General features: G+C 37.8%; 1 protein-coding gene across 1 annotated transcript in view; it reads right to left on the reverse strand.

The window, feature by feature from the left end:
- The window catches only part of KIF14 (kinesin family member 14), a 77,204-nt gene extending 69,145 nt beyond the window's left edge, over window positions 1–8,059 (reverse strand). The window contains exons 1-5 of the mRNA XM_075184172.1: window positions 7,995–8,059; window positions 5,495–6,529; window positions 3,912–4,166; window positions 2,578–2,662; window positions 649–747 (exon numbers count right to left, since the gene is read on the reverse strand). Coding sequence (XP_075040273.1) covers window positions 649–747; window positions 2,578–2,662; window positions 3,912–4,166; window positions 5,495–6,381 — 1,326 coding nt within the window. The 5' untranslated portion in view covers window positions 6,382–6,529; window positions 7,995–8,059. The remainder of the gene's footprint in view (window positions 1–648; window positions 748–2,577; window positions 2,663–3,911; window positions 4,167–5,494; window positions 6,530–7,994) is intronic.
- Between the last annotated feature and the right edge of the window lie 5,834 nt (window positions 8,060–13,893).

The following is a 13,893-nucleotide window of genomic DNA, read 5'->3' on the forward strand; positions in this document are numbered from 1 at the left end:
TAACCGTTTCCAACAACCTCTCCAGCAAGGACAACACTCGTGCCAACTCCTGTGTTGACTTATTCCGGTTTCAGACCATGGGGGGCTCGTGGACTGCTGTTATGGATTCTGGTGCCTGTTGAGAAAGGCTTCCTGAGAATGGGAGTCCAGCGCTAAAGTTCACTCCCTCCACAGGACACAGTGTATGCTACATCAGCTCCACAATGGATTTAGCTAGTGTCTTAGCCCAGGCTGGCTCCACCATTTTGTTTGCTTCTGAACGAACATGTGTGGACCATGGTCCTTGGTTTTCAAAACTTGCACATCAGACATCTGGTTCAAAACATTCACTAGGTAATTTTAAGGTTAATTTGAAATTGCCTAATGCTACACCTAGCACACTCTATATCCAGCATCTCCCATGTACGACAGAGAAAAAGAAGGTTCCTGCCCAAAATGGTACTTGTAATAAATGCTTATTTTATGCCCAAATACTTTTCAGTTATTAAACTACTTCATATGATATAGGTTTTAAAAAGGTCACCTAGTTATTTTCTTAAAATATAAAAAAAAAAAATTATAATCTCTGTAAAGGTTTTAGCACTATGGACTAACATACTGCACCATAGCAAATTCCTCCACAAGACTACAACAATGAAGAATTCTTACTGGCTGTTTCTTCTGTCCATTTTCTGCCTTGAAAACTAGCAAGTCATGTATTTTCTCATTGTACACTTCAAAGTAGCTTATCTCCATATGGAAGGAGACCTAAAGAGGAGACATAGGTTACAGGTATATTCTTTAATGTAGTTATAAATTTATGTGAGGCATATGATCTTAAGTTAAAATACAAGAACAGCTATAGCTCATAAATATTCCCAAATGCACAAGGACATCAACAGCACACTAAGCAATATTCTCAACATTCCACCAAATAAAAGTTTACATACATTACGAATATTGGCTATGGATTAATATCAGGCAGGAAGACTATAGAACAGTAGAAACTCAATTCTAAAAATTTAGCAATGATACTGTATAAATTTTCATGGACAACACCACAGTTGTCAAAAATATATTCTCCAATATATATTGTGACAGAAACATTGGCAAAATCATTAATGGACTGTATGGTAAGACCCAGATTTCTGTCATATGTGTTTTAAATTCCAGAGAAAATTGTCGGATCAAAGGGATACCTGGAGTCAATTGAGAGAGAAGGAAAGTCTCCATTCATTATGCCCATTTCTGGTGTTCTGACCTGCCAGTCAGATAGTAGGCTAATTAATAGTTGCACCTGCGAGATTTTAAAAGGGTATCAGTTTGCTTAGTTAGTCGCCCTCATTACCTGGGTAAGCAGGATGGAATTCTCCATAAAGAGAAAAACTGCTATTTGTTCTTAACCAACTTAACATCTTCTGTTTGTTTGTGAGCTAGACATTAAACAATCCCTCTCGAAGTGTGGAAAGACCGAATGAATTAACTAGAGCTAGACAGGACAGGAATTATTTTGTCATCATCTTTAATAAAACTAGTAGAAGCTATTTGTAACCTGATCTCACGACAATATTACACATACATACACACACACACCAAATATGAAGCTCTGACATCTTGCAAATGTGAAAGTGAAAAATTCACAGACCATCACAAAGACACTAGTATGGCAACTGCCCGGCTTTCTATTAGGGGAATGAACTTGACAGGTACATCTATTGCGCACTATAAAAATCATCTTAACTGATAAAAGAGATCACGTTTGAGGGGCAATTAGGTGGTATTTATTCAATGAAGTTTAGTTTTAATTACTATTGCTGCTGCAATTAACTAAAGCAGTAATTTTACTAGGGCTAAAAAAAAATATTTAAGTACAGGACAATTTTCCTAGCAAAGTGGACCTATCTCAATCCATACAACATCCACTTTTATATGATGCACTACCACCTTCATATAGATAGCAGTACATTTTAGATTTTCCAATCTTTGAATTAAAAATAAATAAAACTAAAAATGCTACTTCTATAGGCATCCTGTCTTACCATATAGACCTACCACGTCATTTTGATTTGATAAGCACATGAAGGGGAGAAATAGAGTCTAAAGATATATCAAAAATAGATCTTTTCACACGTATCCTTCTGTAACACAATACAACGCCTTGAAATAAAGATGGTGTTCTTTGCGTAACCTGTCTACTGCGACACAGTCAGATCCAGAACTAGACATTAGAATCATACCACTCCAATGGGATTTATTTGTCAAAGGGTGAAAAGCCCTATCTCCGTTGAAACTAGGCGTTCTCACCATTGATGAGGCTTTGCCCTATGCATCAAAGGGTTGATGGGATAAGTGGCAATAGAAAATCAGTCTTATCCCAGCATTTTAATAGATAGGTCTCCAAGTCTAATAGAAAGAAACAATGGAGATTGAGGAGTAACACAAACTTATTCTATGGAATAATCATAGCAATATCCTATGCAATTATTAGGGGAATTCAATTGCTGGCGATGTGTGCACATTGCTGGCCAAAGATGGACAGAAATCGAGGAAAAACGACCTTGCACCTAGTGGTTTGCAATGTTTAGAGAGATTCTATACCTGTTGCTTTGCCGTTTGAATCCAGGAAAATAGATGGTCACAAAACCTTGGTATAATTCCTAATTCTTCATCAAAGCCCATCATACTGCAATAAAAGAGAGCACCATTAATCACAACTTAGAGAGTTATTTATTATCACGGTGATAAGTATTTGCACATGAGTAAGCAGGATTCCACTTGGTATAAATAAATTCAGATGGATTTAGGAATAAAAAAAATAATTTAATAATCACATAATATTCTGGCTATCACTGTGTGCAAATGCTGTAGACTAGACTTAAGCTTGGAATCATGCTTGTTTCAAGTCAGCTTCCATCTACAGTCATGGCCAAAAGTTTTGAGAATGACACAAATATTGGTTTTTCACAAAGTTTGCTGCCTCAGTGTTTTTAGAACTTTTTGTCAGTTGTTGCTATGGTATACTGAAGTAAAATTACAAGCAGTTCATAAGTGTCAAAGGCTTTTATTGACAATCAAGTTTATGCAAAGAGTCAATATTTGTGAAAACCAATACGTGTGTCACTCTCAAAACTTTTGGCCATGACTGTACACTTCCCCTGTGCTAAAGATGCAAGGTGGCTGTGAAGCAAGAGTAGATCATTAAAGAGCAAGCATACTCTGCCATTGAACCCAGTCTATAGAATTTGCATAAATCAACGGACAACACATTATGTTCTTTCCCAGGCAGGGTGAGCAGTGGGACACTTATTTTTTTGCACCAGACTATGTAAAACAAAAATTGCCTATTCTCTAAAAAGAAAAATTGCTTTCATTACAGCACTTTGTTGTCTTTTGTTTAGAAGCAAATTAATGGAGTTGTAGCCTTGCACTAAATGCGTTACAGTGTAGGGAATTTATACACTGTTCAAGAGGTGGCTTGGGGACATAATATAGTATGCCACAGAGGACTAAGGCAAAGATATGCATATGCCAGTGTATATGATATTAACTTATTACACTAAAATTGGTGCAGTGGATGAAATGATATACAGGTGCAATCGTGGCAAGAAAACAAAACAGTTGTGACATAAGATAGGATTCCAGCTTTGTAAGCTTAATACCAAATACAGAAACGGAGATTGCCAGACAATGCAATTCCTACGTTGCATACTATGTACCGCCATACACAAAACAAACCTATTTGGTGGTTACTACAGAGTAGCAGTGTGTGTCAGAATTTTATTCTCTAGACATGCTGCCCTAATATCTTACACAGTCATTTTTTAACTCTTCCAATAGCATGTGAATGAGGGAACACCTTCCTGTTGAGGCCTATTGTTTTATACAACCATGATATCTGGACAGAAAGCACATGATTCGTTTTTTATACATACGTATATGACTTTCCAGATCCAGTCTGACCGTAGGCAAACAAGCATGTGTTGTATCCCAGGAGAGACCACTCCAACAGAGGAACAGCCAGCTTCTCATACACTTTTTCTTGCCCTGCATAGTTGGGATCCGATTTGTCAAAGGACCAAAAGGAGAAGTCATAGTGAAAGCTGTGGTTTTGCTTGAAGTCGGAGTGTTGTACAATGGTCTCCTGCCCATTCATAAAGACCACCTGTGCGGCATTCTCTTTTATTTCCCTATAATGATAATAATTTTAAATGACGCACAGAAGACAAACACAATTTTACTCTTTTCAGAATTTTGTTTTAGAAAAATATCCATAAAAGAAGACCAACTACATTTGACAGTATATATAATGCATTATTATACCCCATAGTAGCAGTGAGTATGTACTAGAGTTTGGTGAGGAACAGACTATATACCTATTAAGGCTTTGTTTGGGACAACTGTCTGCATATGAGAGGGTATGGGGGAATTATGGGCTGGAATGATGTTTCAGAAGCGGAGGCACATTTCTATAGCAAAGTAATAGTTATTCAATGTTATGCAGAATATTCGACCCATAAGGAACCAGTCAGGCGCTAAAAAGGGGGCATGTTTATTTATTAAGAAATTAAATCACAATAAAGTTGTTGTTTTTTGTTTGTGTTTTTTTAAAGAAAACTAAATCAATTTATTTAATAGAATATATATCCCAGATCATTTTACATAAATATCGTACTTTTATTGGAGAAAAGGCTGCTCCTAGGCGGATTATTTGGAATAATCCAATATTTAAAACAGAAATACAAGACTGTTTCATCAGAGATCATCATCAATCATTCATTATCTCTGATGAAACCAATGAAGCACCAGGCAGAGAAACACGTAAACGCTTTACCATCAGTCCCCTTATTATTGCTTGACGGGGGTGGGCAATTTATATTGCAGCTTAGCTATAATATTCTCCTATGTACAGTAACTCTGTAATTTATGCCAGTCTAATTACAAAAACAAAATTGACTTCAGATATGTGTACTATCGCTTCTTTCAGCTGAAATTGATGACTAAAGATCTGTAGAAGGTGAAGTTTTTATATGTATGGATTTTGTAGCTTATTTTGTTAATAAAATGAACTTTTACTTAATTTTCATTTTGGATCTATTTATTTGATGGTGTTTTTATGAGGATGATAGGCACTCTTTTCAGTGTCTTGTATTTCAGTTATTCAGTATGTTTAAAGCTCTTAATACTATGTATTAACAAAAACGGGAGCAAGAGCTGTATGTGTGAAGCATGCATTTGTCTGAGAAAATACAAAGTGTATTTAATAAAATCAAAAATAAATTAAACGTGCAGTAAAATTCCCTGTTCAATCTTATACTGCCTTTTACAGAAGTTTTATAGATAAATAGTTATTAAGTACCATGACACATGATTTGTCAGTGTAAACAAGGGATGAGTTTCTGGTATTCTAGTTTTGCCAACCAGACTACAATTAAAAGTCTAGTTTTATAGATATTTATAAAGAGAGTTTCTCCCCTGGTGTAAACCATTTAACTCATGAGAAGATGGTTCTACTAACCTGGTACTGAACGGTCTAACCCTCACAGCTACAGTCACTGCACAGTTCTGTGCCATGTAACAATCATCCTCACTGTTGGGATGAAAGCTGTTAGTCTCATCTTTTACATGCAATGGATCAGATGGAAAGCTGGCTTCCCGAGTCTTTTCTGTCTGGCCAACTATACAAGGGTTCTTCCTATGGGCAGCAGGTAGAGTTCCTACTGGGCGCTTTGGTGTTACCACAGGGCTCCTGGTCTCCCGAATCGATGCAGACCTCGCTAAGCCAGTGGTCCCATTCCTTGGTGTTTTTTGCTTATCTAGACACCCATTTTTTGCTACATATGTCTTAACAGCATCTTGCCCCAAGCCGCTTGAGCTGTTGGCTACATTATTTCCTTTTGTGCTCTTGATGGCTTGCAGCTTTACATCATCTGATGAGCCATTCATGTGCAGTTTTTCAGCTTTTAAGCCATTCAAAATAGATTTTGGTTGGGATTGTTTCACATTTGCACTACATATACCTTTACTTCTTATTTCAGGCTGACTGGAGCACTCATTGCAGGTTGCACTGGACTGTGGTAAACCATATTTCACATTCTGCTTTTCTGAAGCAGGTTTGACATGAACACCTGACTTAGGATTCTTGTTGGAGTCATCTTTTTCAATGGAACCAGTTCTCAGCCGCCTCTGTAAAGTCAGGCGTTTTTCAGGTTCATCAGATGGAACATCCTTATCCAGACCCTGTTCCACTTGAGGAGACCCCTTTACAATAGTTTCCCTCTTTTGAAGCTTTAACTTATTCTCTGGTTTCAATGTTGTTGGAGATGCAACATTTTTGCACTCAGAAATTATGTAGGTTCTATTGTTCTCTCTAACGTTAGAAGGATGGAGGCCTCGATGTGACATTTCTCCTCACAAATCGTTACACACGGCTTTCTTGATTTATTAAAGCTGCTTTTAATACTGAAATAGATTTTCCCTTCACATGTGAATTCCCATTACACAGTACTTTTCATTACACATGTTGGTGATAGTTTTCAGGATCATAATTTTTCTGAATAAAAGAAAGAGATCTAAAATTACTATTACTTTAAAAAATATCAACAAATATCGTTTAAATAATAACAGACCTATAAAGAGGCAAGCAGAGGTATATGAAATAATTATAAATATATTTGGAACTTTACATACATAAATGGACTCTAGTTGAGATAAAATACCAATATTGCATTTTACTAAATACAGTACTGTGTTACCGGGAAAAGTACTTTCCATACACCGGATTGGTGTAAAGAGGGCTGTGCAGCATGGTGCCTATACTGAGAAACTATTAGTACTAAGTTTATATGTTTTATGCTTTCTCTCTGTGTTTTTTTATTTGAATTTATTTACACCGGCCTACGATGTAATCCAACTACCCAGTAGGTCGAGCATTAAATCAAAGGGCTATCTGAGGCGTAGTTTCTTATTAAAGTATTGTCACTAGGGCTAGCAGCTTAAAAATCGTTTGTTCATTGTTTCAGTGAAACCGTCTCTATAATGGTTCACATTTACACTAATGAGCACCAATGGATGAAACAACCCATCTTAATAATCAGTGGGCAAAGCATAGGCATGTAAATATGATGCCCCAGAAGTCCCAAAGAGAAGTTGCTTATTTACATAATGTTTAAACAAATATTATGTTATGTAAACAAGTATTGTCTTTTATATTTGAAATTACTTTATAAACAAACTGTAAAGATGGCCATTTTACCTCTATAAAACAAAATGCTTATAGAGGTAAAATATGTAAATGTGTAAGGCAGAGCAGTCATAGTGACTACTATATATGCAATCTAATGTGATGAGTTTTGTTTTAATTCTTCAGGTTATTTACCTTGAGAAATAATAGATTTGCACCGTTTTACTAAATTGTAACTTTTAAATACTCTTGTAGCATCCTTATCTTTCTCAGCAAGAGTCCTATAAAGTGATTTGTATCACATTTGGCAAGTCATCTGGAAATGAAAAACCCCTTGACGTTTCGGAAAACCATGTTTATCTGAATTACATAAGCTATGAACAAAATCACAGACAGACAAGCCAGAGAATTGCTACAAAATGGATATCAGTAACAAACCACTTATGCAAGTACTAATTTATTGTTTTGCCCAATTATATATTATATTGTACAAAAGCGTATTGTGATAAGTAGTTCCTGGAATGTACTAAGCAAAACTTGAAAGTATGAACAGTAACAAAATGCAACATTGCTCTCAGATGTTAAAAAATATATTTCCCACAGACCACATCCCTCAGTATGACCACAATTAACGTTGCAGAACACATTCTAATGTAATTATATATCATTGCTGGTCTGTAAACAGTGTTTACACGTAACACATCTACACTAACTAGTGCTGTAATAAACACGATGTAAAGCACAACAGCGTGCACCTCATTAGCGTTCTCTTACCATCTCACAAACAACACATAATACATTTATTCTGGACCTGGGGCAGAAGTCTCTCTCTCACCTTCTTCCGTTTGCCAGCTGACGACTCATTTCGAATTCCCCTCTATTCTTTCTGATTGGTTGAACCGTTCCCATGTCGTAGGAATAAAGTCACAGGGTTAGTAGAGGAAGTAAACGCCGGCCATTTTTGTTGTGGGCAATCAGACATATTTTTTTTTAAAAGCACTCAATGTATCTGTTTAAACATTACTGTACGTGTATTTTGTCTTTTCTCTGCACTGGTTTTATTATCAAGCATTCATATCAGAAAAATACAATTAGGGAGGTTAACACAATTATGGCATTTATGTACATTGCACAATGACTTACTCGTGGCTCAGTATAAAGCTTTGTAAGTTTTCAAACTCCAATGTTTATCGGTCCTGCTAATCAAGGCACATTTAATAAGTAAGCATTTTTCCACAATTTCATTATTTTTTAAAACACAAGTGCTAATAAAATATTATAAACTGTTGTAAATAACACAGCTCAACAAATAATTTTGTTTTTACTTGCTAAGGATATTTGAGCGAATTTAGGGTATTTTGTGGTTGCTGAATTCAAACATTTATTTTTTTTAAAAAAATTGGCTCTAGTTCTTTAGATAATGGGAACCCTAAACTAATAGGGAACTTAGCCATAACGAGTGCATATGGGAATCTACCAAAACATTCTAGAAGGTGAGAAATGCGATTATTCTAGGTGTTCACTCCACAATCACCATACCTCCCAATACCTCCCGAAAGTGGTACAAACTAAGCCATGCCCCATTCAGCCCAATCTCCGCCCACAAATGAGCAATTTAAAAATGCCACCCACTTTCCTGTTAAGCACACGAATCAATATGTCCATCCAAAATCGGGACCATTGGGAGGTGTGATGTTATATATCTATATGCTCACATTCTCCCATTCATTTACTATTAACTAAATAATCATATAACATATCATGGCCTCTCTTGTGTAATCCGCTGTCCCCACTCACTCACACGTGTCCTCCTAGTCTAGTCCCACCCTCTTCTCTCACTGTGTGCAGGTTGAGCTCCTGATTGGTCGACAAATAGCATCTGGCAGAGCGTGGCTGCCAGCAGATGTACAGAGCCGGGAAGTTAATCGCATTCTATCCGCCTAGTACGCCCTGTAAGCGGGCAGCAGACTCCGCGATATGCCGCTGACTTCCAACATGCTCCACCTCACCGGTCCACTCTTCCTTCTCCTTCTGCCTGGCGCTCAAACCCCGTACTGTCTACTCCAACCACCAGGCTGGACGAGTGCTGGGGGGACCCGAGAAAGCTGCCTAGCTGGCTACCAGAACCTGGGGCAGATGGGCATCAAAACCGGAGTGCATCTCTTATCTGTAATATATGTCAATTATTACAGAATAAGTGGCTCTGACGGCAAAAGGTCAGTGTTAATATGGTAAGAGACACTGGCAGTCCCCAGGATAGTGTGAGTGTGAATAGATGGACTGATGTCAACACAGAGGAATCCTGGCCACGAGTTTTGACAGTTTGACAGACACAAGATTGCGACACCCATAGACAAAGGGGATGTGGGTAAAAGAGAAGGGGGGTTGAGGCTGCTTCTCATATGGTGGGAGATGACCGAAAGCAGACACTGAAGACCAGTCACAGACATACCTCCCAACTGTCCCTATTCCAGCGGGACAGTCCACCTGAAATCGCTGGAATCGGGACAGTTGGGAGGTATGAATCACTCTAAAATATTACCCCTCCATATGTAAATGATCGGTCACCCAAACAGCTGTAGACAGTTATACGACACATATACGAAGTTTCATCTGCTTGTGGGATAGTAGGGCAAAGCAAGATCATTGGAAAAAAGTCAGATGGCCTTAAGAGAAAACATGACTGTAAGGGCAGCGAATATCATTGACGAGCCAGTGGTTGACAGGGAAAAAAATCATTCTCCCACCACTCCATATCAAGCTGAGTCTAATGAAACAATTTGTTATGGCCTTGGACAAAGAAGGCATTTGCTTCAAATACATTTGTAGATCGTACCCTGGAATAAGTATGGAAAAACAAAAAAGCTGGAATCTCCGATGGTCCTCATATTCATAAACTTATCAAGGATTCTAATTTCACAAAATTTATGAATAGTGTTGAAGCTTCTGCCTGGCGCAGTTAAGTCTCGATTGTCAAGAACTTCTAGGTTAACTACAAAACAGACAATTATGCTCACAAAATGTAAACATTTGGGTACTAATAGGAGCAAAAAAGTATACTTTCTCCATAACCACTTACACAGATTTCCAGATGATTCCAGATAATCTTGGTGATTTTAGTGAGGAACAAGGTGAGAGGTTTCATCAAGATATTAAAGTGATGGAAGAAAGGTATCAAGGAAGATGGGACAGACACATGATGGCTGACTATTGCTGGAGCCTCCAACGTGATTGTCCTGATAACCCACAAAAAAGAAAATCATACAGTGTTTTACTATGCATTAATTGTAATTATCCACTTACTATATTTATCTGTTATTATACCAAACAAAATGCTATTATTGATTTCATGTGTTTACTTTTGCATGATTTGAGACAATTTTACAAATCGTATTAAAATTGTAGGCTTGTTTATGTTTTTCAATGGGGTACCAATTATCTCAAATATTGGAGCCAATTTAGCAAAACAGATGTTATATTCGGATTCAGCACCACAAAGTCACCCCAAAATTAGTCTATTATTGGCAATAAAATGAGTGTTTATGTCATAACTTAAACATACCCCCCAACTGTCTTGATTTTGGCGGGACACTCCCAATTTGAAGGGGTGAGTGGTTAGCAGCGCACTGCATTTCAAGGGTGTTTTTAGCCAGCCAGCCCTTTACTTCAATTGATTGGTGTGGATTCTTTAAGAGTAACTGCAATCAAGTTACTGACAGATAAGCCATCATTCTTTTAAAAAGTGTACTCTGCTTTTTTCTAAATCTTAATTAAAGGTTTGTTAAATACTATATCCTCCGAGTGCCCTTTTTCTGTTTCTAGATCTCTTCCACAGTGGGTGTGGATTATTGAAAGAAAGGAGCTGCTGATCTGGACATTGCAATAAGACTTATCATTTATCTTCCGTGATCAGTTTTATATTCATTTATTTATATTCATGTATGCAACTAAGGGATTTAAGATATTTTGACTGCAGTGAAAGGGTCGTTTTAGGGAAGGAGTTTTGGGGCGGCCCAGAACTTTGAAAGTACTAGGCATGTCCGTCCGCATTTTGCCTAAGATCAAGTGTAGTATCTGTCTTGCTTTACTGTGAGTCTGTGCTGCATTTTGTTTCTTATGCAACAAACTATCTTTTTTTAGGACTAAGCAAAATTGCTATAAACAGCTGCTGAGGAAACAAGAAAACAACAAGGAAGATAAACTTCAAGGAAAGAAGCCCTGCTAGACTCCACCAATGGGAGAGAACTTTGGGATCAACCCCAGCGGAAGAACCCCTCTTCACGGCGGAAGCTCCTGCTCTTCTCTGCCCAGCGGGAAGAAATCTGAATAGCCCCTCCCCCTCCTTGGACAAGACCTTCCCCCAGAGCAGCTTTTCCAGCCCTTCTGCTCAGTAAACAGTCTTTTAACTCATGGATTAATAAAGTAGCCAAAACTGTTAGAAAACACTGTCCATCTCTCAATATTAAACCTCTTCTTTGTTTCTCAGATTTTCAATATGACTGGACACAGACTAGGTAAGAATTTTCATGTTATTCTGCTTGAATCAGAACCTGAACTAAGTTAATTTTCCACAACAATCATACTGCCTCAAGGTTCCGAAGATGGGCTCTTTTGCTGCAATAGATATGTGGCATGACTAATGATCAACTTTTTACATCCCCATACTAATAAGTACCTCTCAATCAATGGTTGTCCACCTGAGGGCGATAATTGCGCTCTCTGTATCTCCATGCCTTTGGGGTATGATAGCACCTGAATCCACAAAACACCTCCCTTTGTGGAGATACTTATAGCTGGATGACCAGTTCTGTGCTTAAATATACTATTCCCTTTTATATTTATTGTTCTTTATAACAATAAATATAAAAGGGAATAGCTTACACTGGCTCCCCTTCCCCTACAGAATCCTTTTCAAACTTCTCACCACCACTTACAAGGCTCTCTCCAACTCTACTGCCCCTTATATCTCTAACCTCCTCTCCATTCACACTCCTGCCCTCGGCCAATGACCGCCGCCTCTCCTCCACTCTTATCACCTCTTCCCACTCCAGAATCCAAGACTTTTTCTGTGCAGCCCCTCTTCTCTGGAACGACCTCCCTCGTTACATCCGTCTCTCTCCTACTCTGTGCTCCTTCAAACGTGCACTCAAAATTCAACTCTTTCTCAAAGCCTACCAACCATCTACATAACCCCCATCTTCTCATTATCCCTTCTCTCCTCTTGTGCCTGGTCTGTTTACCCTCCCTTAGGATGTAAGCTCGTATGAGCAGGGCCCCCTCCCCTCCTGTCTGCATACCTGTTCTTCCGCTCCGTTTTTACTGCATATGACTAGCCGGAGTTTCTGAAGTATTGGTACTTTTTGTTCATCGTTCTGTATGGTTTCACCCTGTATAGTCTACTGTTAGTACGGTGTTCGGCGCTGCGGATACCTTGTGGCGCCTTACAAATAAATGATAATTATTTACATCATCTTATCTCCTGCTCTACTGATATCTCAGTAATTTACTTCTTATGTAACCCACATCTCATCTATCTATAATATGGGCATTTTTTTAATCTCCTCTTGTGCAATTTTTGTTTTCATTCAACTTTTAGAAACTGCCACTTCAGCTCGATCTCCTGGCAATAAGTGTTCTACACATGCCTGGTATCTCAACAATTACACTTCTACACATAATTTCTCCTATAAAAAAGGGAATACGTATATTTCAGCGTGATGATTTTTCTTATGCATCTAATGTGAGTACATCTCCCATAGAAGAGCTATTCTGTGAGATCATAGAAATAATAAAACTGGCAACAGTATAGTACGGTGTACAAATATAATCTTTTTGTTTCATTACCACGGGGTCATGACATCAAATATGGGCTCCAACAGACGTCATACAAAAAAACAAAACAAACGACTACTGCAGCTTAAATATCTGTTTCCAAGGCCTACATTCAATTATAGTCTTGTGATGCGCCCGACAATCCACAACAAGCTGGGGATTATTGTTCATCCTATTGGATCTTGTTTGATTCTTTGATTTCTTGCCTGTAAACAGATTATATTTATACACAATCTATACAGTACCATTTACATTTTTCTTTTTTATGTGAACATAATCTCACGGAATGGCTCTTCTACGGGAGATGCACTGGCATCAGATACATAATAAAAATCATCAAGCTGAAACATAAGTAGAAGATATTATTTACACTTGAAGAGGTTTCATATTTTATCTTGTATTTTATGTATACTAGTAAACTGGTGTATGTTTATTTCAGCGTTTACAAGCAAAGCGCTGAGAAAGATTAGTTATCCTACAGTTAATTCTACACATAAGCCAGTATGTTCTGCAGCTGCACACATTTATTTTATCATAATGTAGCATTTATGGGGCAAGCTATATATTTATTTATTTTTGGGGGGCACACTGTACTATTAAACCAAGTTTTGCCTAATTAAAATCATTATTCTGGGTGCCACAACTTAAAGGCTTCTTCGTGAAGTAATTTAAAAACTCAAAAACACACTGTAGCTGGTATTTGGTAGGTATGTTGTAAATAAATACGTTCAACTGCATAACAAGTTTACTGGTATGCAGAACCCAACCAAAAGAACTTTACCTGCGGCCACCGAAAGTTCTCAATCTGCTTATGACCGGCAGCTGCAAAGAGGTTTGTTTTCATGTTGCTGACCAGAAGAGTAAGGTGCTCTTATAATGGACATAATCAATCACTGATCATA

This window comes from Mixophyes fleayi, chromosome 8 (assembly GCF_038048845.1).
Source record: "Mixophyes fleayi isolate aMixFle1 chromosome 8, aMixFle1.hap1, whole genome shotgun sequence".
NCBI lineage: Eukaryota > Metazoa > Chordata > Amphibia > Anura > Limnodynastidae > Mixophyes > Mixophyes fleayi.